At 43.5% G+C, this 21,821-nt stretch overlaps 1 protein-coding gene and 1 long non-coding RNA gene across 13 annotated transcripts in view; one reads left to right on the top strand and one right to left on the bottom strand.

The window, feature by feature from the left end:
• Positions 1 to 21,821, top strand: part of LOC147026185 (traf2 and NCK-interacting protein kinase-like) — a 162,658-nt gene that overhangs the window by 40,481 nt on the left and 100,356 nt on the right. For 11 of the 12 annotated variants that reach the window (XR_015058141.1, XR_015058142.1, XM_085881320.1 and 8 more), the window contains exons 2-5: positions 9,016 to 9,081; positions 9,584 to 9,640; positions 9,982 to 10,107; positions 19,446 to 19,556. Coding sequence is in view for 10 of the 12 variants with exons in the window: in XM_085881316.1 (XP_085737442.1) it covers positions 9,016 to 9,081; positions 9,584 to 9,640; positions 9,982 to 10,107; positions 19,446 to 19,556 (360 nt within the window). In the remaining 2 variants the exon portion in view is untranslated. Of the gene's footprint in view, positions 1 to 7,575; positions 7,618 to 9,015; positions 9,082 to 9,583; positions 9,641 to 9,981; positions 10,108 to 19,445; positions 19,557 to 21,821 lie in introns of those variants that run through there. The other variant, XM_085881319.1, reaches the window with a different exon arrangement.
• The window catches only part of LOC147026186 (uncharacterized), a 52,181-nt gene that overhangs the window by 16,378 nt on the left and 13,982 nt on the right, over positions 1 to 21,821 (bottom strand). The window contains exon 2 of the long non-coding RNA XR_015058144.1: positions 16,320 to 16,413. This is a non-coding gene — a long non-coding RNA (uncharacterized LOC147026186). The remainder of the gene's footprint in view (positions 1 to 16,319; positions 16,414 to 21,821) is intronic.

Here is a 21,821-nt window from a genome sequence, read left to right as displayed (position 1 = left end):
GACAGGTCGAGTGGCAGTAAGAAATCCATTGCTAAGATGGCAAAATAAGAAAGTGAGGCTTGCCTGGGCCGTGAAGCACCACCAGTGGACTACTGAAAACTGGAAGAAGGTCTTGTGGACCGATGAATCAAAATTTGAAATCTTCGGTTCATCACGCAGGGTTTTTGTAGGCGAAAGGATGGTTCCTCAGTGTGTGACACCAACTGTCAAACATGGAGGAGGAAGCGTGATGGTCTGGGGCTCTTTTGCTGGATCCAGAGTCGGCGACTTGCACAGAGTGACTGGCACCCTGAACCAAAAGGGCTACCACAGCATTTTGCAGTGCCATGCAATACCCTCTGGTCTACGCCTGGTTGGTCAGGGGTTCATCCAAAAGCAAGATAACGACCCAAAATACCTCCAGGCTATGTCAGAACTACCTGAGAATAAAAGAACAAGACGGTAGGCTTCAAATCATGGAATGGCCAGCTCATTCTCCAGACTTAAACCCCATCGAGCTGGTTTGGGATTAATTGGACAGAAGGGTGAAAGCAAAGCAACCTACAAATGCAACACATTTGTGGGAACTTCTGCAACAGTGTTGGGAAGAACTTTCGAAACAATATTTGATTTCCATTTTAGAAAGAATGCCATGAGTATGTTCAGCTGTTATATCTGCAAAAGGTGGCTACTTTGATGAGTCAAAATATAATTTTAAATTTCTCACCATTTCCCTATCTCTCACCATTGAGAGATAGGGCCAAAAACGATATAGAGCATGATATTTCAAAAATGTATTGGGCCCGATGTTCTCGTGGATAAGGCATTGCATGACTGAGTGCCCTTCCCTCATGCCCCGAGTTTTTCATTGTCGTCACCCTTAACTTCAAGGACTTCATTCAAAATGTCTGTTAACAAATTAAATTCTTACTTTTCTTAATGGCCGCTTTATATTAGCGCCCCCAGCAAGCACTCCAATGACATGGTTGAAGAAACTTCAAAAAAGTGATGGGGCATATAATGAAAGAATATCATGCAAAAAACGGAAACATCAAAATAAAATTGCACATTTTCAGCGAGCGAGCCACCACCCGAGGCACTACATGACAACGCGGAGGCAAACACAGGCGAGGAGTGCATGAACTTTGTTCAAGTCGATCGATATCTTCAGTGACATTGTGAGTAATTTTGCCGTGCAATGCCACAGGTTGTAAATGAAAAATCAAGTGGCTTGTATCATGCTCACCAAATGGCTTAAGCACTCAAACAAGCATTCCAATAAAATGGTTGATAAGGAAGGCTGGTTTGGTAAGCAATTAACAATCACCGATCGGTCATATCAACACCATGCACCCAAATGACGACTGTTTTTTTAAAATAAACATATAACGCCAAATGAACACTTTCTTTTAGCAGTCAGAACTGCTGCTAAGGTCAATTAAGAACTTTAAATTTTGAAATTTGGCTCGGATCAAGAGATTCTAGCAGTTATGGCATGTGCTGAAATCAAATGAAGCCATAAATCCTGGCATCTCTGGGCGTTTTATTGGCATTGCAATGTATCCAGCGATTTGTCGATAGATATGATGATCAGGCATTCGATGATATGAGTGAGGAAAGTGAAAAATAAAACTTTATTATTAAGAAACCGTTGCAGCCTGTTCCAAATCAAGGCATTGTTGAGCAGGCCAAAAAACCACAAATTAAGACCTCAGTGAGGGACAGCAAGGTGACGAAGGACAACACCTTGATAAAGGATAATTAAATACTTATCTTCAAAAAGGATGTTTACATTTACCTGAACACCTGATTTTCATTGGTGCACTACCTTGGAGTTCCATTAGTATGCCTGCAAAGTTTGGAGCCACAAGGTTTCATGGTTTTGGTATTATGGATGAGATGGCCAGATGATCTCTCTCTCTCTCTCTCTCTCTCTCTCTCTCTCTCTCTCTCTCTCTCTCTCTCTCTCTCTCTCTCTCTCTCTCTCTCTCTCTCTCTCTCTCTGTCTCTCTCTCTCTCTCTGTCTCTGTCTCTGTCTGTGTCTCTGTCGCTGTCTCTGTCTCTGTCTGTGTCTCTGTCTCTGTGTCTGTCTCTGTCTCTCTGTGTGTGTCTCTGTGTGTCTCTCTCTCTCTCTATCTCTCTCCTCTATCTCTCTCCTCTATCTCTCTCTCTATCTCTCTTATCTCTCTCTCTCTCTTATCTCTCTCTCTTATCTCTCTCTCTTATCTCTCTCTCTTATCTCTCTCTCTTATCTCTCTCTCTTATCTCTCTCTCTTATCTCTCTCTCTTATCTCTCTCTCTTATCTCTCTCTTATCTCTCTCTCTCTCTGTCTCTGAATCTCTCTCTGTCTCTTATCTCTCTCTCTTATCTCCCTCTCTTATCTCGCTCTCTTATCTCCCTCTCTTATCTCTCTCTCTTCTCTCTCTCTCTTATCTCTCTCTCTCTGTCTCTGAATCTCTCTCTCTTATCTCTCTCTGTCTCTGAATCTCTATCTCTCTCTCTTATCTCTCTCTGTCTCTGACTCTCTCTCTGTCTCTGACTCTCTCTCTCTCTCTCTCTCTCTCTCTGTCTCTCTCTGTCTCTGACTCTCTCTCTCTCTCTCCATCTCCATCTTTCTCTTTCTCTCCCCTCCCCTCTCTCTCTCTCACCCCTCCCCTCTCCCACCTCCTTTCCTCTCCCCTTCCTCATTCTCCCACCCCCATTCCTCTCTCTCCTACCCTCCCCCTCTATTAGCGGGACTGTTCAGGACTGACGGTTTAGTTTTGAATTTAAAGTGGTTTCCCCAGAGTGTAGTATTATTAATCAGATTCAAAGTGAGCCAACCGGAGGTGTGCAAAGGTCGCTGTGTGTGCGAGCATGCATGCATGCAGGCCAACCTTTGCCAGGTTATTAGAGTGGATTTTAAATGCTCCTGCCTGGTTTTATGTGGAACGCGGCAGTTAAAAAGAAAATGTTGCTATTTGGGCGTGTTTTATCTCCCTTCCCTTCCCCTCCCCTCACGCTACATTCCCTGAACCGTATTTTCCTGTGTATTAACCGTGGCCATGCATTAACCACACCTGTTTTTAACCCTCAAAAGAAATGAATATTATTGATCATCTTATTTTGTGATTTAGATCTAAGTACGTTTCAATATGAGCTTTCTTTGGAACAAAGTGACGGAGGTATCAATATGCTTACTCCCACATCCGCCTAATTTCGTCTAACAGTCTTGTTCTCATTTTCAAGAAGTTGAAGAGAGAGGAGAGGACACCAAGAAGTTTTTATTTTTATTTTTTATTTTTAACTTTACAAAGAGGATTTTTTTTTTGTTTCCAGAAAAAGGAAAAAAAGGGATTCATATCGGTATCATACATATTTATTGTGGATGTGTGGTCCTGAAAAGGGCCATTTTGGTTTGATTAAGCTTTTCAGCTAAACCAAGGAAATCCTCGTCAATGCTTTCCTCATTGAGGATGGCGTGCAACTCCTTGTCCGAATCAGAAAAGAACAAGTCCCCATTGCTGTCACCATCATTTGCCAGTCCTCCTCCCAAATGATGTCATCCTCTGTGCCGTCCATGTTGTTGGAGATGCAGCATTTCAGAAATTCTCACTTGATGATGTCCGACGGTATCTTCTCCCACACCTTGACGATCCAGCTGCTGATCAAGGGAAGGTCGACCTTTCTCATCCTCCCAATGAATGCCAGCAGTCTCCCAGTCAACAGAATGCTCAGCCAACGTAGTGATGGGAGTAATGGTGAAAGTTCAACCAAGATGCATGTGGACAACACTCCTTGGTACTTCTTCTTCTTCTTCTTTCGGCTGCTCCCGTTCAGGGTCGCCACAGCGGATCATCCTTATGATCCGCATAGTGATTTGGCACATGTTTTACGCCGGATGCCCTTCCTGACGCAACCATGGTCGCCTCTTACAACGCAGGGATATGGTACACCTATTTTAACCAGGGTATACACCGGCCCAGTACACTGGTACTCATTTCGCCGACCTCGGAAGGATGACAGGCTGAGTCAACCCCCTGGTGTATTAATTCAGTGGCCCAACGGGGCTTGAACTCAGGACCTTTTGGATCCCAAGCAGCTGCCCAAACCACTGCGCCAACACCAGGCTACGGACAACACTCCTTGGTACATGGCTCGAAAATCCCGGAGGGAAACGCATCATGAAATGTTGATTTTTTTCAACTGTTGAAAATGCCAAGTCCGGGAAATAGGAAAGTTTGTCTGTGGGTGTTCCACCGAGATGCAGCTAATGTTCCTCAAAACCTGGGTCAAATACAAAGGTCTGCGTAGTAAGAAAGTTCATCTGGTTGATTTGAGTAATCCACAGGAAGTAAGTTAGGAACCGCTGATAGAAACGAGGGAAAATGAAGAGAACCAAAGGAAGCCAAAAGAACGGAACAGCACTGGTTCTTCTTTAAGCTTCACCGTCCCACATGGCTTCTTTGAGCCTTTGAGAATAACCGAAATTTTTGTTTCCACCACCTCTCCCTTGAGGGCATTGTCCGACATGTTGAGCTGCTCCCGTAACATCTCATCCATCTTTCCCCCGGTCAATTGTGGCCCACACAAGCCTTTATCCACTAACACCCACTCTTGTTCTGTTACACAGCCCCCCAACTCTTTCACCTCCTCAGCCATACCACCACTCTGGCGCTTACAAAATTCCCATTCCTCTACCTGCTGTTGCATTCTGGCATCCACGCAAATGCGCTAGCACTCAAGGTCCTCATTTACTTTGTCAATTATTTTAATTGTTGAATTTCTTCTTCCAACTTTTCCCCGAATTGAGTCTCCAATTTCATCTCAAATTCTCTCAATTTCATCCCCCATTCCACCAATCTGTCCTTCTAATGCCATTTCTTTCTCCATCTCCTCCATTTTCACTCCTTTGTTCATCAATTTCGTTTTCCGCTCCCTTCAAGTTATTCCTTTTTCCTACTCCATCAATTCATGCCCCCAGTTCCTATGTTATTCCTTCCTTAAACTCGTTCATTTGTTTACTCAATTAATTCCTTTGTTGATAAATTTGTTCACTCATTCCCTTTGTGTCATTCCTTTGTTCATTAATTTGTTTATCCATTTGTTCACTTTCAATATTCATTTGTTTCATCATGGCCTGGAGAGTCGTCGCACCTGCTTCCTGGCTTGATGGCTCAGGAATGGGGGAGGTTCCTACCTTATAGTCATCACTCAGCTCCATCCTCTGCTCACTTCCTTCATCCTCACTATCTCGCACGATCAACGCCATCTTGTGCATGTCCGCCATTTCCCGCACATGTTCAGTCTCCTCGGAAAAAAAAAAGTTTCCTTTAATTTACAAGCATTCTTTTCTCCCAACACCAATTAACTATACAATTTGTACCTTGGTCACTGCAACCCTCCCTCCCTCAATGATAGAGACGCTCGTTTAAAAATTTAGATTCCCAATTCTTTTTATATATATATTTTTTATCAAGCTTAACTCGCTCTAACACCAAATGTCCTGTCCCGATGGATTCAAAAATCCCGCCCAGATGCAAATTGTCGTGGTGTGGTGGGGGGGGGGGGGCTCAAAAAATCCCACACCGACACCAGTTGTCGTGGTCCCATGGGATTCGAAAGTCCCACTCTAATGACGCCAGTTGTTGACGAGTCCACGGTCATTAAGTTAATTATCCCACTCCCGACCCAGTTGTCATGGATCGACAGTTAACAACAACCTGGACGGATAGCCGAATGGTTTCCCTTGAAAGCGAACAGCCGAGATTCTTGGAGATTATGGCGTGTGTGGGACGGGAAGCAGTGAAGCACACACATACCAGTGGTGTTCACCTGCACGGAAGCAAAAGGGTTTATACTCGAACCCACAATAAATAGACAGACACAAGTAAATTTAACAAATGTGAGTTTAATGAGAAAATCAAATATTTATAATGGCAATAAATCAAAGAGTGTTAATAAAGACAAATCAAAGCGTGAGGTAAACTAAAGCCTAATTTGAGACGTCTCCACACAGTTCAAACACAGACAAGGGGAAAGATAAAATAAAATAAAATCCTCCCTTAATTCTGGCACATAGCTGCGTGCTCAGAGATGATCTTTTAGGAGCCTGGCGATCGAACCACATCATCCTATGCAAGAAACCGCACCCAAAATGGCGCCAAGTCGCTCTCTGGGTGGGAGACGTACATGGTAACTTGCGTGGATGGTCCTCCTTCATTAAGGGCCGACAAATCCTCGTACAGTTTTTTTTCTCATGAACGAATATGCCGACCCTGCTCCTCTTACAACACATCCACTCGCCATAAATGGGCACCGCCTTTCTCCTTGACCACATGACGGGATGATTTCTGAGGCCCGGAGATAAGGCCATGCTCTTCTTCTCTTCTCAGAAACGTACACCCTTCATGACCTAGCAGTCAATGGCGAGCATCTTGCTTCAACAAGTGAATGAATTCACACCAGCACGAACAACAAGAATTGCACTGCTGTTCCGTTGTGCCGAGGGGAGAGCAAAATCGAGATCCTCTGCCTCAACCGTGTTCCTCACACCAACTATCTGCTCTTCGATCATGCCCTTTTGTCTCTCTTGCTCCTTCTCTGATGTCACACCGACCAATCCCAACCTCGGGGCATGGCCTGCCTGTTGTTGTTGTTGTTGTTGTTGTTAAAGCATTATTCATTTTTAAAGCCGGCTTTGTAAATACAAAAACGTCGGAAAAGGTCAAGGGGCAATCACATACTGAGAGAAATTATCCTTAAACCCTATCTAGTTAACGCAGCACCACCCCCACGTGGTGACATGTAACAAACTTCAGCTGACAGTTTTCCCTACTTCATTTACATTTGGTATCTCCTCCTCGTCCACGGACCATGCTACACTATACAATCCTTCCTTTTCTATGAAGTTCCTCCATATACCCCACAAACATAATACGTTTATGTTTCTCATGTTGGGTTTGTTGCAATTTAACTGTTAAAGTCGTATAAACTTATTATACAGAGCATGATGTTAATGTTTCACATTCTCGCGGCTCTGACCGACCAGTTCACACCAGAGTAATCAATGGATTCGAACCCATGTTTATTAAACCCATAAAATGCTCTGCTGGCATTGCATTAAATAAAGAATAACATCTTGCACTCGCCGTCTGCCAGCCGTCTCGTTTGCTTGGATGACGTTATTAAAAATTTGCATGGAACTATGTAATTGGATTACTAATTACCTTCACAGTGTATTGTACTTATATTATGGTGGGCATGTTGCACAAAACTGAAGGATATACATTTACCTACATTACATACTTTATGTCTGCTTGAGGACGTTCATGTAAAAGTTCATACTGCAATATGAATCCAATTTCTAAAAATTGTTATTGCATAAATTACTGATTAATAACTCACCACATGATCCAAATTAATCGGATGTGAATTAGTTGAAGATGTCAATTATGCTTTTCTTTGTTTTCATCATCTGTTTGAGAGGGCTGGTAGAATGGCTCAGAGGTGTGCATCACTCAACTTTGAGCTGTCCTGCCTGCATTCAATTCTCAACTCCACTATGAACTGCCAAATTGGTGATATGCGTGCAGGACGTTGTACAACAAGGTGTGCCGTCCTTTGGAGTGATGTTAATCCAGGCGTCCCATCTGCGAGTGAGTGCAATCGTGTGGACGTTCGTTTTTGTTTGAAAAGAATAGGCCATTGTGAGCCAATCTCCTACTACTTCCTTAACAGCTTCAAACCGGTTGGCCAAATGGAAATAAATGTTCGACAGAAGGTGGAATTAATCTGGAATTTGTTCAGAGTGCCGGCGGTAACTCGCCTGCTCTTTGCAAAAGACACTGTGGATTTTTAGCTTCCACCAACTCATGCCAGCAGACAGGACACCCTGCTTAATGGACGGTATGACTTGTGATGCAACACCCTGCCTGTAGAATACCAATCTGAGAGTTTATATAGTCAGGCGGGGAATCGAACCCAGATGAGATAGCTCGAATGTAAGAGCACTACGTCTGCACCACCCAAACGGCTATCTTGGCCTCACCTACAGTACCCGTTGACGTAGTGGGGACCTGTCGAGGGTTGCTTTTCAACCAGAGAAATGTCCACGACATGATGGAGAACCAGATGCTCTGGAAACAAGTATGGTCATTGATGGACATGTGCTTGGATTAAAAAAATAAATAAATTAGGATATGAAGTAATTGTATGGCACTAAGCAATTAAATTACTAATTGAGTGTAACTAACATGATGTAGATTTCTCAATATCTACCCCAATAGTAGGATGCGAGTTAGCTCGCATTTTGTATGGGACAGGACTACATTAATAACTTGCACACCCCATGACATTGAAGATGTAAACTAAATATGTAATACCTTTGTGCATCTCGGTATCAAAGTCTGCCCCAGAATTACAGTACGGGGAGAGATGTGTTGTAAAGGTGAAACCCAGGTCGAAAAACCAGTTAAAACCAGTACACATTTTCAACTGGTCTCTATTGGTTCTAATTGGTCTTTAACTGGTCTCTATTGGTTTCAACTGGTACCAGTTAAATTCAGTCAGAATTCCAATTTCCCAGTTGAAAAAACCAGTAGCTCATATTTGTACCAGTTAAAGTCTTACTGGTTCCAGTTGATACCAGTTGTAATGTACTAGTCCCAGTTGATACCAGTTGCAATGTACTGGTCTCCCAGTTGATACCAGTTACAATGTACTGGTCCCAGTTGATACCAGTTAGTTAAATACATGTATTTCAACTGGTAATATATCACTCTATTCCAATTTCCATATTAAAACCAGTAAGAAACCAACTGGCTTTACTGGTACCAGTTGGCTACTGGTTTTCAACTGGTACCAGTTGACCAGTAAGCTACTGGTCTTTACTGGTTTTTTGACCTGGGAAGCCAGAACAGGATTGGACGTAATGGGCCACGTCGAGAATGAGGCTTTTTAGCAGAAAGGAATGGTTCCATGAAGTTAATGTCCTTTGTGCTTTGCTCATATGACGAAACAATGCTTTCTGTTGCCATTGTGTGCTTTGGAAACAGGAACCGACGGGCATTTTTGAGTTGGTGGAAGTGGTGGGGAATGGAACATATGGCCAAGTGTTCAAGGTAAGAAGGGCAGCAAAACGCACATTTGAATCGCATGCTTTTAACACCCAATCAGGATATACATCACACGGGGCTTCCTCCACAGATAAATTTTTTGGAAATTCATCAAGTTTCAACAACTGCCGAATGAAGGTTCCCACCCACTCCCACTCGATTACGTCAAATCAGAGATTATAAGATGATTAAATGAAGTAATTGTAAGTTTTATAAGCTTTGAGTTTAGTTTCGCTTTTATGTTTAAATGTTCTCTCTATTTCATACAAGTCTTCAAAGAGATAAAAAAAATTGTTTTAAAAATTTCATCAAATGTGGTATATATTATAATTGAGGTCACTTTGGGTAAGTGTTGTAGCCTTTGATTCGGGTGTAGCCGAATGACACCGACTGTATGTGCAAAGACCACTTCAAGTTTGATGACAATCACAATGGACCAAATTGTTTTTACTTTCAGCAAGTTTTGTTGCACTCTTTCACCCAATTGTGCTCGTCTCTGTGTGTTCAGGGGCGGCATGTAAAGACAGGACAACTGGCTGCAGTGAAAGTCATGGAAGTACGGAGTGTAAGTGTACATCATGACTGGAGATTAGAACATTTCATCCTCAGATTCCAATCCTGCAAACATCCCATTCCTAAACGAGTCGTTGATTCATTGACCATTCCCAAAGGCAGATGCTCGAACCTCACATTATAATACTCCCACTTCTTTAATGCCTCTACTTATTCCCACCTTATTGTAGGGTAGGGAAAGTTTGTTGGCACAAGTCTTTCACAAATTGGCAGACCAGGCTTGACATTCAACCGAAGGTGATTTGGGAATTAATTTGTCATTTGTTCAGGTGCCAGAGATAACTCAATATTTTTTGAGCAATATTTTCATTTTTTACTTTATGACCAACACAGGATGAAGAGGAAGACATCAAGGCAGAAATGAATATGTTGAGGCAATTCTCTTGCCATCGCAACATTGCAAAATACTATGGAGCCTTCATTAACAAGGTTCCAAAAGGGAATGATGACCAGCTGTGGGTGAGTAACTGGAGCAACACTCGTTTTTCCTGTTCCCTTTAATTGAGTGAAACTTTCATTTAAGTTGCTCTTCCTTTTTTTTTGTAATTTAGAAAACACTAGAATCTGGCTTTAAACTTGCTTACATGAACACGTACCATTATTATAGTCTGTGCAATAATTAATATTATACTATGTGACATAACTATAATTAGAGTCTGTGCAATCATTTTGGCTTTTCACTGAACAGCAGCAACGTAGCGAGACGTGTCCTGTGAATTGGTGGCTTTTGAGGATTTATCCTCGAATTATTACCTCATCTACCGAAGGTGGACGGAGGTTGTGTTTTCACCCCTGTCTGTCTGTTTGTCTGTCTGTGAACAGGATACCTCAAAAAGTTTTGGATGGATTCTGACGGAATTTGGTAGACTGGTTTGGTGTGTGACAAGGACGAAATGATTAGATTTTGGTGAAGATCCTGATCCGGATCCCACTATGAGAATTGTTAAAGTGATTCTTCACCATTGAGAGATAGGGCCAAAAACAATATATCGCACGATATTTCAAAAAGTTGTGGACGGATTCAGATGAAGCTTGGTGAACATGTTGGGTGTGTTGCAAGGACAAATTGATTTGATTTTGGTGAAGATCCGAATCCGGATCCGACTACTATAATTTTTTATGTGATTCTTCATCATTGATAGATAGGGCCAAAAACGATATATAGCATGATATCTCAAAAATGTATTGGGCCCGGTATGTTCTCGTGGATCAGGCATTACAGGGCGGAGGTATGCGCTCCACCAAGAAGTGCTGTTCTAGTTTTGCTATGTGACATACCAGGCTTGTGGTCCGAACATTTGCTTGGACATTTATGTGGGGCATTCACAAAGTCATATCAACGAGGTACTCACAAGTTCAAGATATGCCAAGGCTTTTTCGTTTTCACAACAAGAAAACGTTTTCTTACGAATTGGATTGAAAAATATAAACCTTGACGTATGTAATGGAGTACAGTATCGTGTTCGTGGAACATTTTGAATGCCCCTCATATTATGTTGAAACTGTCCTTAATACTTTACCCATGATACGAGCATCAATTCAAACTACAGAAACTTTTCAAACAAATGTGCAAAAGCTCTGGGTTTCATGTTTCGAGTGTGTCGAGAAAGGAACTCGATGTTGAAAAAGATTATTTCATCATTGAAAACCTGTGATGTCATAGTGAAAGTTCTCATGACAATGTGAAATGTTCTCTTTTCTGCGTTAAACCATGTAAGCTTATATTTAAACCTTAAATGACACGTACAGCCTGCGTTAGCCTTACGATGGAAGTCTCTGCAGCTGTTTATTGCAATGCAAAGTTACTGGTGAATCTTCTTCTTCTTCCTCAGTTTCTTTATATGGGGTGAGGCTTAATGGTACCAAGTTGCTGCTGCCCCCACCATTGGTACACTACTTCTTCAATTCCCTCTATTCCCAGCCAATCCTCTCCACTTATCCACTACCTCACCTTACTGACATCCCTCCTCACACAATCTTCCCATCTCAGCCGAGGTCTACCCCTCAATTCCTCCATCCTTGCTCACTCAACACATCTGCTTTCTTTGCCACTCTCCTGGTGCTGTCACGATTAAACTGCTGGATGATCTTTCTGATACCTTGGATCATTAAACATTGGTGGTTTCGCTATGTTAGCCAAAATCGATTTGGCCCAAAGAGTAACAATTATTCTTTGATATCATTGCTGTTCAAACTTGACAAAATTGATGGTACATGATGGTGAACCATGTTTTTGGGGGTCATTGTGTTGATCATACCAGTGAAGCCAATTTAGCTTCAGATAAATATAATATTTGCTCAATAATTAGGACAAAGAAAAGCACCACAACATATGTAAACTTCAGAAAAGTAGGAGAAGAAGAAGAAGAAGAAGAAGGCCGCTGAGAAACTATTACAATGACGACTTTAAATTACCCCACTTAGACATACATTCTTGTGGGGTTGGGTTGGGAAGGGTTTTGGCCCAAGTCTTTCACGAACCAGCTACTCAGGCCTGGCATTAAACCGAAGGTCGCAGCATTTTGGGGTTTGTTAAGTTTGTTGGCCATAACTCGTTTACTTTTCACAAAAGACAGCATTGCATATTTAATGTCCACCAGCTAATCCTAACAGATGGGACACCCCGCTTAACGTTGTTCCAAGAGATGATGCACTGTGTGATGCAACGTCTTGCCAGCAAAGCACAAATGCCGCAGTTTGTCAGGTCGGGAGTTAAACTCAGATTGGACAGTGTAGAGGTACGTGTGCTACTTGTGGTTGTGCCCCATCCTGTCAGATGTAAAACGTAAAACTGTAATGTCGTGGTAGAGGTGCGAACAGACAGACACGAGCGAGGGGATAGCACAACCCTGCTTTATTGCCACGAGCGGGAGTGTGAGCGTACGGTGCCCGTAACTCTGCTTTATTACGTACTCGATGCACTCTACAGGCACACGACCCACAGGCCACTGCTAATGGCTGTACAGGCTACTTCCGACGCCACTCGTGCTACAAGCCCCCAGTGGGCGAGTCGTGACATATGAAGCCCCAACCACGTGACCACCACCAACCGCGACCCGGGCTACGCCCATAGAGTACACTCCTCCCCACTAAAAACATGAGTATAACATGACCCTTATACTGATAAGCAAAATCGGCATAAAAACAAAGCGGAACAAAACGACATCAATCAAAAATCATAGGCACTACAACACAGAAAGCAACCAGCGCCAACAATGGCATTCAGCAAACGCACTGGCACCATGATACAAAAGAAACAACTGGTGAAAAAAAAAGAAAACAAAAAACCATGACATAAACAAGCAAAGAGGAATAAAATGCCGTGAATCAAACCCAGATGAGACGACACAAAAGAAAACGTGCTTCATCTGCACAACCTGCCACCTCAATGCCGCTGTGTTAACCTGGCACATCATTCATCCTTTCGAGTTGCATCCCAAAATGCAGTGGACAGGTGTTCGAGTACTGAACTGCACGACAAACCCAATGATGGCTGCAGACCACAAAACCCTGGCCGTGTCAAAGATATAAAGAAGCAAGTTGGGAAGCACAGCATCACGACGCAGCAGAAGCGCCCCCAGGCAGCTGATGCTTTCCCGCATTCCGGCGAGGTCGCGATGACCTCCCGCGCCCCCTGGCCAACAAGCCCCATCAAACGCCCCTGGTCGACAAGCTGGCACATCTCCCTCAGACAGGACCGAATCAGGTAAACACCCCGAGCCTGCAAGCCCCGCGGCACCACTATGGCTGACCTTGGCAATATCAGGGGTGGGGGTGACGCTGAACAGCGAACCAGCCCCGGCTCTGAGTCGATCTCTGAGTCCCACACGCGAGTCAAACCGGCAATGAGCCGGCTGCAGTCCCAGCAATCCCATACAAAACCACGCATCACATTCAGTCATGCCATAAAGCAATAAAAACATCGTCTGCGCAGATGTAAACTCCCCTTTCCGTACAGCGCGTTCTCCCAATATAATCCCCACACATGACAGGGTAGCGAACCGTGGACTGCCCTCGCAGCTGGAGACCAGAAAGACATCTTTATTCGCAGCAATCGTCTGCACATTCTTCACATCACATTGATCATATCGGTCATCCCATTGAATGGCCCCAACCAAACACATTATGCTCACATGCGGACTGTCAGCATTTGCTTTAACAATGCTAAATCGAATCACTCGTGCAGCGAGAATCAAACGTACAACAATCAGCAATTTATGAATCACATCGTGTGTACGCCTCTTGGATGTCACGACGTTGCGACTACTTGCTCGCCGGTCTCCATCCAAACATCGCAGAGGACACCTTTGATGGTCGCGCTCCGCGAACTTCTTGAATGCGACCGGCTCACTCCAATCCCCCGCTGAAATCGCCTGCACGACACGGGTGTGCACTGTATCATGAGCACAGCGGGAGCGCGAGAGACCGTCGCCGCTGGCATAGCTCCCGTTGCTCCAGACCCGTATATCGTCGTCGCCGGAAGCAATGAACGGCAGCCCATGTTGCATCGTCGCGGCTCCTGCCGCCAGAACCTCGCCCTCGGATCTCAAAGGAGGCACAGGTGCACCTGGAAGTACGAACTCCGAAACAGGAACCGCGAGCCGCGAGCCTCGCACCACGAACCGCGAGAGCGCAACCTGCTGACCTTGATGGGCGACCAAGACGTGTGCCCTGCCAACCGCCGGTAGCGCTTCACCAGTATACGTGTGCAATGCGAGGGTAGACCTAAAAAGACGTAGACCGGGAAGTGCACGAGCGGACTCAACTCGAAACATGATCAGTGCCCCGATCATCTCGACCTCCACTGTCATTGGTCTTGTCACCTTCGGACCAATTGAAAACAGGTTCAACATCGGCAGCATCTCCTGCCCCGGGTCGCCGGGATCGCTATGCCCAGGCTGCACGCCTCGACCCAGGGCGTAAAAGCGTACGCCATGCACAAAACACCGTACCGGCAGCAGGTCTCGACCCAGGACGTAGGGGTCGCTTCGCACACCGACATCCATGACCGTTATGATGGGCAATGACTCTCGGCACATACACCGTAGATGTCCCCGAATATTCAGACCGCCGTCCGACTGACTGCATTGCAACGCTCAGTCACGACCCGCACAGAAGACCGTGCGTGCGGCTGTGCGCGCTTGATACATCGCGCTGACCTTCGGATCATCTGCCACGCACTGACCATCGAGACTCCAGACATCCCTCTGCGCTTGTGCGACAGCCGACGCCGCGTCTGAGCTGAACTTAATGTCCTCGTCCTTTAGCCGTGGCATCGCAGAAACCATTCCCGAGGCTTGCAAAGCAGAAATAAAACGAACTCCGAGCGCGGCCATCGTTCACTCGACGTGACTCGCAGGCACCGGCGAGACGTCTGGCTGCAGGACTCGACCCGCACCGAAGACTGTGTGTGCAGCCGCGCGAAACTCGTGATGCGCTTCTCTGGGACCCTCGCCAGGTGTCGAACTCGAACCGCGCGAGTTGCGCTGAGTTTCCCGCTCCAGCGATCCAATCGCTCCGGCCAAAGACTCCAAGTCAATACTGATGCAACCCAGGCACTCTGCATACGTCGATCCGAAACAGACTCGTCGCCAAACTGTAGTGACATGGTAGAGGTGCGAACAGACAGACACGAGCGAGGGGATAGCACAACCCTGCTTTATTGCCACGAGCGGGAGTGTGAGCGTACGATGCCCGTAACTCCGCTTTATTACGTACTCGATGCACTCTTACAGGCACACGACCCACAGGCCACTGCTCATGACCGTACAGGCTGCTTCCGACGCCACTCGTGCTTCAAGCCCCCAGTGGGCGAGTCGTGACATATGAAGCCCCAACCATGTGACCACCACCAACCGCGACCCGGGCTACACCCATACAGTACAAAAAGGACCAGTGGAGAAAGCCCTAATCCATCTTACACGTCTCGATGAAATGCACAACCAGTAATGCCACAGCCTGCCGCAGCATGACACCTGCAGTGTTCACGCCCTGTACGGCAATGGTTACTCGGTAAAAAAAACATTTGTGCCCTTACATTTAATATATATATATATATATATATATATATATATATATATATATATATATATATATATATATATATATATATATATATATATATATATATATATAGGTTCAGTTGAAAGAAAAATGGTTTAAATCGTTTTAAAATGACTATTTGGAAACAATTTAGTGAAAAAAAAGTTGTATGATGAAAATGTAGAAAAACAAGTTTTCTTGATTTGTTGATTAACTCACTTCAAGTGCAAGACTTTTTGATCACTCTTCATCCACCATGACATCCCCAAAAAGTACAACTACAATGCTACTCAATTTGGTTATATTTCAGATGATGTGCCATTTTTCTTTAGGTGCAGTCTTAAAGGTCTTTGAAAAGTGACTAAATATGCTTAAACAGTTGGTCATGATGTTGAGAAGATAAAGTTTAAAGTTGTATTTTCATCATATTGTGAGATTTTCCTCCTTTTTCTTCAAAGGCAACACAGTCTTTTCTAAATCAGCGAACCGTTATTACTATCTGCACGTCCGGTCACATGACCACACACCTGTGAGAAGAGGTACTGTTGTTATTTAACAAGAATAACTGTGGCTTGTCACAGTGAGAATAAAAAAAGTTCAGTTGGTGCACTTTCTGGTTTTAAGCTCACCTGGAACGTAGTTGTGGGTAGCTTATGGAATGTCGCATTGTCCGTCCGTCCGTCCATCCATCCATCCACAAATACTTGCAACTTCTTTCTGGAACTACACACACGGTTTTGATGAAATTTTACCACAACATTCATCACCTGGGATGTACCAAAGTTTGTTCATGCTATTTTAAAAATTGGGGTCGAAGCAAATTTACAGAGGGGGGGGGGGTTGTCCCCCAAAATTAGTATTTGCTCTAACGTTGGTTCATCGGTAAGTTTTGCTGATTCTGTCCCACATTGACTTCCTACTCAGTATCATTATTCTACCAGGTGGGCGTCCAGGTGTATTGCCCCTATTTTTACTGTCTATTCTCCGGTCGAGCTCCATCTGCTCTCTTAGGCCTTGGACCCTCCCTAGCTCCTCTAGCATGCACACGTTTTTCCAGTAACCATGCTTTAACTCACAAAATCCAGCTTCCTGCACATCTTCACTCTTGTTTCTCTTTTCTCCTGTTTGTGTGACTGCATCCCTGAGACGGTTCAATTTCATTCCTCCCTTCAGAACTTCAAGTGAGCGTTGTACCACCATCTCATGTCAACCCTCATCCCTTTCTGTAATCTTTTCAACCCCCAGTAACCCTATCTAATGCACCCCTTTTAAGGCCCTGTCACACCTTGACGTTTTAGCCAGCGGTGGCAACGTATTAAAATGTATGTAAAACGCTGGCTTACGTTGAACTTTTGATGTTTTTTTGAAGATTCGGACGTATTCATAAAGAGTTGGTCGTATGCATAACATATTAGTAACAGACACAGAACGTTTCGTTATGTTAGAGCTAATTTATACCAATGAATGCTGAGCCTGTTGTCGGCCTTTCCACCTATGCCCAACGATGGTCTAACTTATGCATAGCGCGCTACACGCATCGCCGACGATGACGTGACGTAGCTTATTAAAAGGCCGCCGCACAACGATTCAAATCATAACCGCCGCAGAAATGGAAGTGTCAACATCGCAGTCACACCTTGGCGATCTTGCCAGCATATGCCGACCTCTGAAAAATGCATCTAAAACGCTGGCGCACGTCGAATACGGTATGGGTAAGTTTGGTTTGTGTGAATAAAACGCTAAAGTACGCTATCATACATCGTATTAAGTGGAGTATGTCTTGTAATTATAAACGTGTTAAACATTTTACAACGTACTTGCCGTATGACACACGTTCCGCATGCGATGGGAATAAGTTGTACACACGATATGCGAACGTTGGCACACATCGACAAGAGTTACTTGTAAGGTGCTCATAAGTCGAAACACTCAAGGTAATGGTTAGCGTCAGTGTTCCAGACTCCCTGTTTTTTTTTTTTGTTTTTTGTTTTGTTTTTTTCTTCGGTATGACGGTGATGTCGACACTTCGATTTCTAGTGCGGTTATGATTTAAATTGTTGAGCGGCAGCCTTTTAATTATATTATATTATAACCGCACTAGAAATCGAAGTGTCAACATCACCGTCATACCGAAGAAGAAGAAAAAAAACCCCAGGGAGTCTGGAACACTGACGCTAACCATTACCTTGACGTGTTTCGACTTGTGAGTACCTTACAAGTAACGTGTGTCGACGTGTGTCAACGATTGCGTAACGTTCCTACAACACGTTACTCATAGGTTAGAAACAAGTTTCGGGTACGCTAAACATTACCTCGACGTGTTTTGACTTGTGAGTACCTTACAAGTAACGTGTGTCAACGATCGCGTAACGTGGCTACAACTTATGGCCAGCGTTATGCGGAACGTGTGAGTCATACGCTGGCATAAGTCTTAAAATTTCAAGCATGGAAAATTTGAGGACAACCGAAAAGTACAACGTTTAAAGCCAGCGTACTACGACGTATGTCAGTGTTTTTCAGCGTGCTCTCAATGTTATCAAAACTTACCCATAACGTATTCGACGTGTACCAGCGTTTTACACAAATTTTCCAAAAATCGGCATGAGCTGGCTAAAACGTCAAGGTGTGACTGGGCCTTTACTTGTGGGCTTATGAGTTCAGTCTCTCTCTCTCTCTGTCTCTCTGTGTCTCTGTCTCTGTCTCTGTCTCTGTCTCTGTCTCTCTGTCTCTCTGTCTCTCTGTCTCTCTGTCTCTCTGTCTCTCTGTCTCTCTGTCTCTCTGTCTCTCTGTCTCTCTGTCTCTCTGTCTCTCTGTCTCTCTGTCTCTCTGTCTCTCTGTCTCTCTGTCTCTCTGTCTCTCTGTCTCTCTGTCTCTCTGTCTCTCTGTCTCTCTCTCTGTCTCTCTGTCTCTCTGTCTCTCTCTCTCTCTCTCTGTCTCTCTCTCTGTCTCTCTGTCTCTGTCTCTGTCTCTCTGTCTCTCTCTCTGTCTCTCTCTCTGTCTCTCTCTCTGTCTCTCTCTCTGTCTCTCTCTCTGTCTATCTCTATCTCTATCTCTATCTCTATCTCTATCTCTATCTCTATCTCTATCTCTATCTCTATCTCTATCTCTCACTCACTGCAGCACTGCCCCATAATCACTGTATGGCTTTTTACCCTCTGTCATGTCACTCTGCTATGAACCTTGATTTTTTGTTTTGTTTTAAGTTTGATTGTAGCTTCATGTTTGAGCACTTTATTTCACGGTATCATTGTTTCTGAACCTCAACCTCGGACTACCTTTATGCACACTACTTGGCTCTTCCGTGAGCAGGGTTCAAATGAGCAATTATTTTATCTCTGTTTTATGAAGCTTAATCAGTGCTTGGCCATAATAAACAAAACATTTAATAGCTTGCCCTATATATCAAAATGCAAGGTTTCTGCATGAAATGGCAACAGTATCTGATGAATTAAAAAAAAAAAAAAAAATTGGGCTTCAACAGCCAGAAAATCAAAAAGGTCAGTCTGTTTGCCATATTCCCATCTGAGCACTCGACTTAGGCTGCTCTAATAGCAGGTTCAAATCCCGTAGGCTGTGTGGATTTGTCCAATGTCTACCAATGTCCTTGTAACTTGTGTAAAAGGATACCAAATTATGCCAACGTCCTTGCCCTATATAGGTTATACATGTGCAAGCTCCTCCACGAGCCTTCGATCACAAAAGATAACTCCTGTCTTGAGGATCCACCCTGACATCACGTGTTTATTGATTATCAGTTGGTGATGGAGTTTTGTGGAGCTGGTTCGGTCACGGAATTGGTCAGGAACACCAAGGGAAACAGCTTGAGGGAGGAGTGGATTGCTTACATTTGCCGAGAAGTATTGCAGGTACTGTTGCACGTTTTTTTTTTCCTTTTATATTCTAATTGTTTCACAAACGACCCTTTGACAAATATTTATCCGAATGTAATTTACTTGTTGTGTGAGTGTGATACTTTAAAACTCGTTCATGGTAAATCGAATGTCCAAAAATGAAGAAACACCCTTCCAAATGATTGCATTTGTGTGAATAGTGGTTATTCATGGTAAGTTGTCTTACCTTTGATGTGGCAATGTTTAATAGTAAGGGAATTTATTTATTTTATTTGTCATCAAGGGTAGTAATTATGATGCTTCTCTGTCCACTATAAGCCAGTCTTCTGTCCGTTGCTTTGTTACTTGGGAAAATCGAAAATTTTCCAAGTATATTGGTTGGTTGTGTGTGTTATTCTGTCTGTCTGTTTTTATGTAAATTTCCTATAGGGCACAATTTTAAACCGATCTTCACAAAACTTCACCACCTGATGGAATTTGTCATAAGCAAGAAGCCTATTGTTTTTGTGGTCAAAAGGTCAACATAGGCCAAAGGTCGACAACTTTATTAAGTTTCTCAAATCCTCGATTTTCATCTGATTGACTTGAAATTTGAACGGGATCTGCATATCAGGTCACTGAATTCAACCACCAATTATTTTAAAGGTCAAATTTGTTTTATGGACTTTGTAAGTATCGTGCTTTGCATGACATCTTTATTTATTTGTTTGTTTGTTTGCTTAATTCATGTTTATTTATTTATACAGAAAGTGAGTGGGGGGGGGGTTCTCCTCATTCCATTGAGATGATGGAACTTCTGCTGTAAAAGGGTAAACCTTGAAGTTGTTATTGATAAGGTAAGGAAGCAGTTTATTTCAGTAGAGAAAAGTGAAAAACAAAAGATGTGCTGCAGTCGGGATGGGGAATTTTTAAGAGTACTGCTTTACCAATTTACAACATGCCTGGTGTGGTGTTAACTCATGAGTGATGCGGATGTTAACCAATTCCTTGCTGATCAGTGTCTTGTCATTTAATTTGGTTTCATGGTGTAGTTATCTAAATGTGCGGAATAAGTCATGACAGAGAAAGGTCATATCGCTGGCATTTAAAGTGGGTGGGCCTTCAACCAGCATGGCGTGTCTGTATTTGCGAGCATTGGAAAGGAAGACTATGCATGTATGTACCGATGAAAGCCACTTCTTGTGCAGACTTGTTGAAAAACTGCCATCAGGGAGACGCTTTTGTGTTGGGCCCATGACGAAGAACATTTTCAAACAATCATTTTTACCATGTGTAATTCAAGTGTTGAATTTAAATTCTTAGCCATTTTGCTGTTTAGTCCATCTTCAATATGTTTTTTTTTACTCTGTTTTCTGATTCCTTTTGATGTTTGATGTTTTTTGATGATGTTTGAACTTACAGTGTCACAAAGAGGAATTTCCCTGGACATGGGAAATTTTCCTGGACATGACATACGCTAAGCCATATTTTGTGGACATATCTCCTCCGAAACTGCCGGACGGATTGTCGCCACTTTCGGCATGTGGGTGCTCTGTGGTCTAATGTACAGCATAGGCTATGTGAGACGGACAGGCTAATGTACAGACGGACAGGTTTGATAATTTTTTGGCGATTTTCAATATTTACATTCGTTTGCATGGCGACGTGTGACGTCACCGCTGAGAGGCGTAACGATGTCATGACATCAGTGCTCATTCGCTGACGTCATTACGTCTGTCGTCGACAGACCGTCACTGCTGAGAGGCGTAATGTCACTCCTAGAAAACAGCGTCTGCAATGAAAAACCCTCTTCTGCACATGCTGACTACCTCAGAAGGTGCATTTGACACAAAAAATGTAACAAGAAACATTGTATATAAAGAAATTGTATAAATCACATTGTGAACACTGGATATATTGACGTCCTAACGAACCCTCACTTTAGAAACTTCACGTGGAGCGTGGGTTTGGCTAGTTATTATTAACCTCCGCCATCGAAGATGGACGGAGGTTACTGTTTTCACCCCTGTCTGTTTGTTTGTTTGTGAACAGTATTACGGAAAACTCCTGGACGGATTTCGACGAAACGTGGTGGGGGGATTAGGTATGGTCCAAGGATCATGCCATTAGATCTTGGACTTGGTCCAAAGTCCAATATGGCCGCTATGGCGGCGATTTTGAAAAAAATATTTGAATTTTTGTTTTTGCATTTCTACATGTTTTAAGTGATTTCCAACCAAAAATAAATACATTTGTTAGAGAAAAAAAAATTGCAACTTTTTTTCAAAAAAATTCCCATTA

The sequence above is a fragment of the Eptatretus burgeri genome, chromosome 5 (assembly GCF_056783735.1).
Source record: "Eptatretus burgeri isolate ZD-2024b chromosome 5, Ebu_testis_v1, whole genome shotgun sequence".
Classification (NCBI taxonomy): Eukaryota; Metazoa; Chordata; class Myxini; order Myxiniformes; family Myxinidae; genus Eptatretus; species Eptatretus burgeri.
Note: the sequence above shows the minus strand (reverse complement) of the source record. Positions and strands in the feature narration are given on the sequence as shown.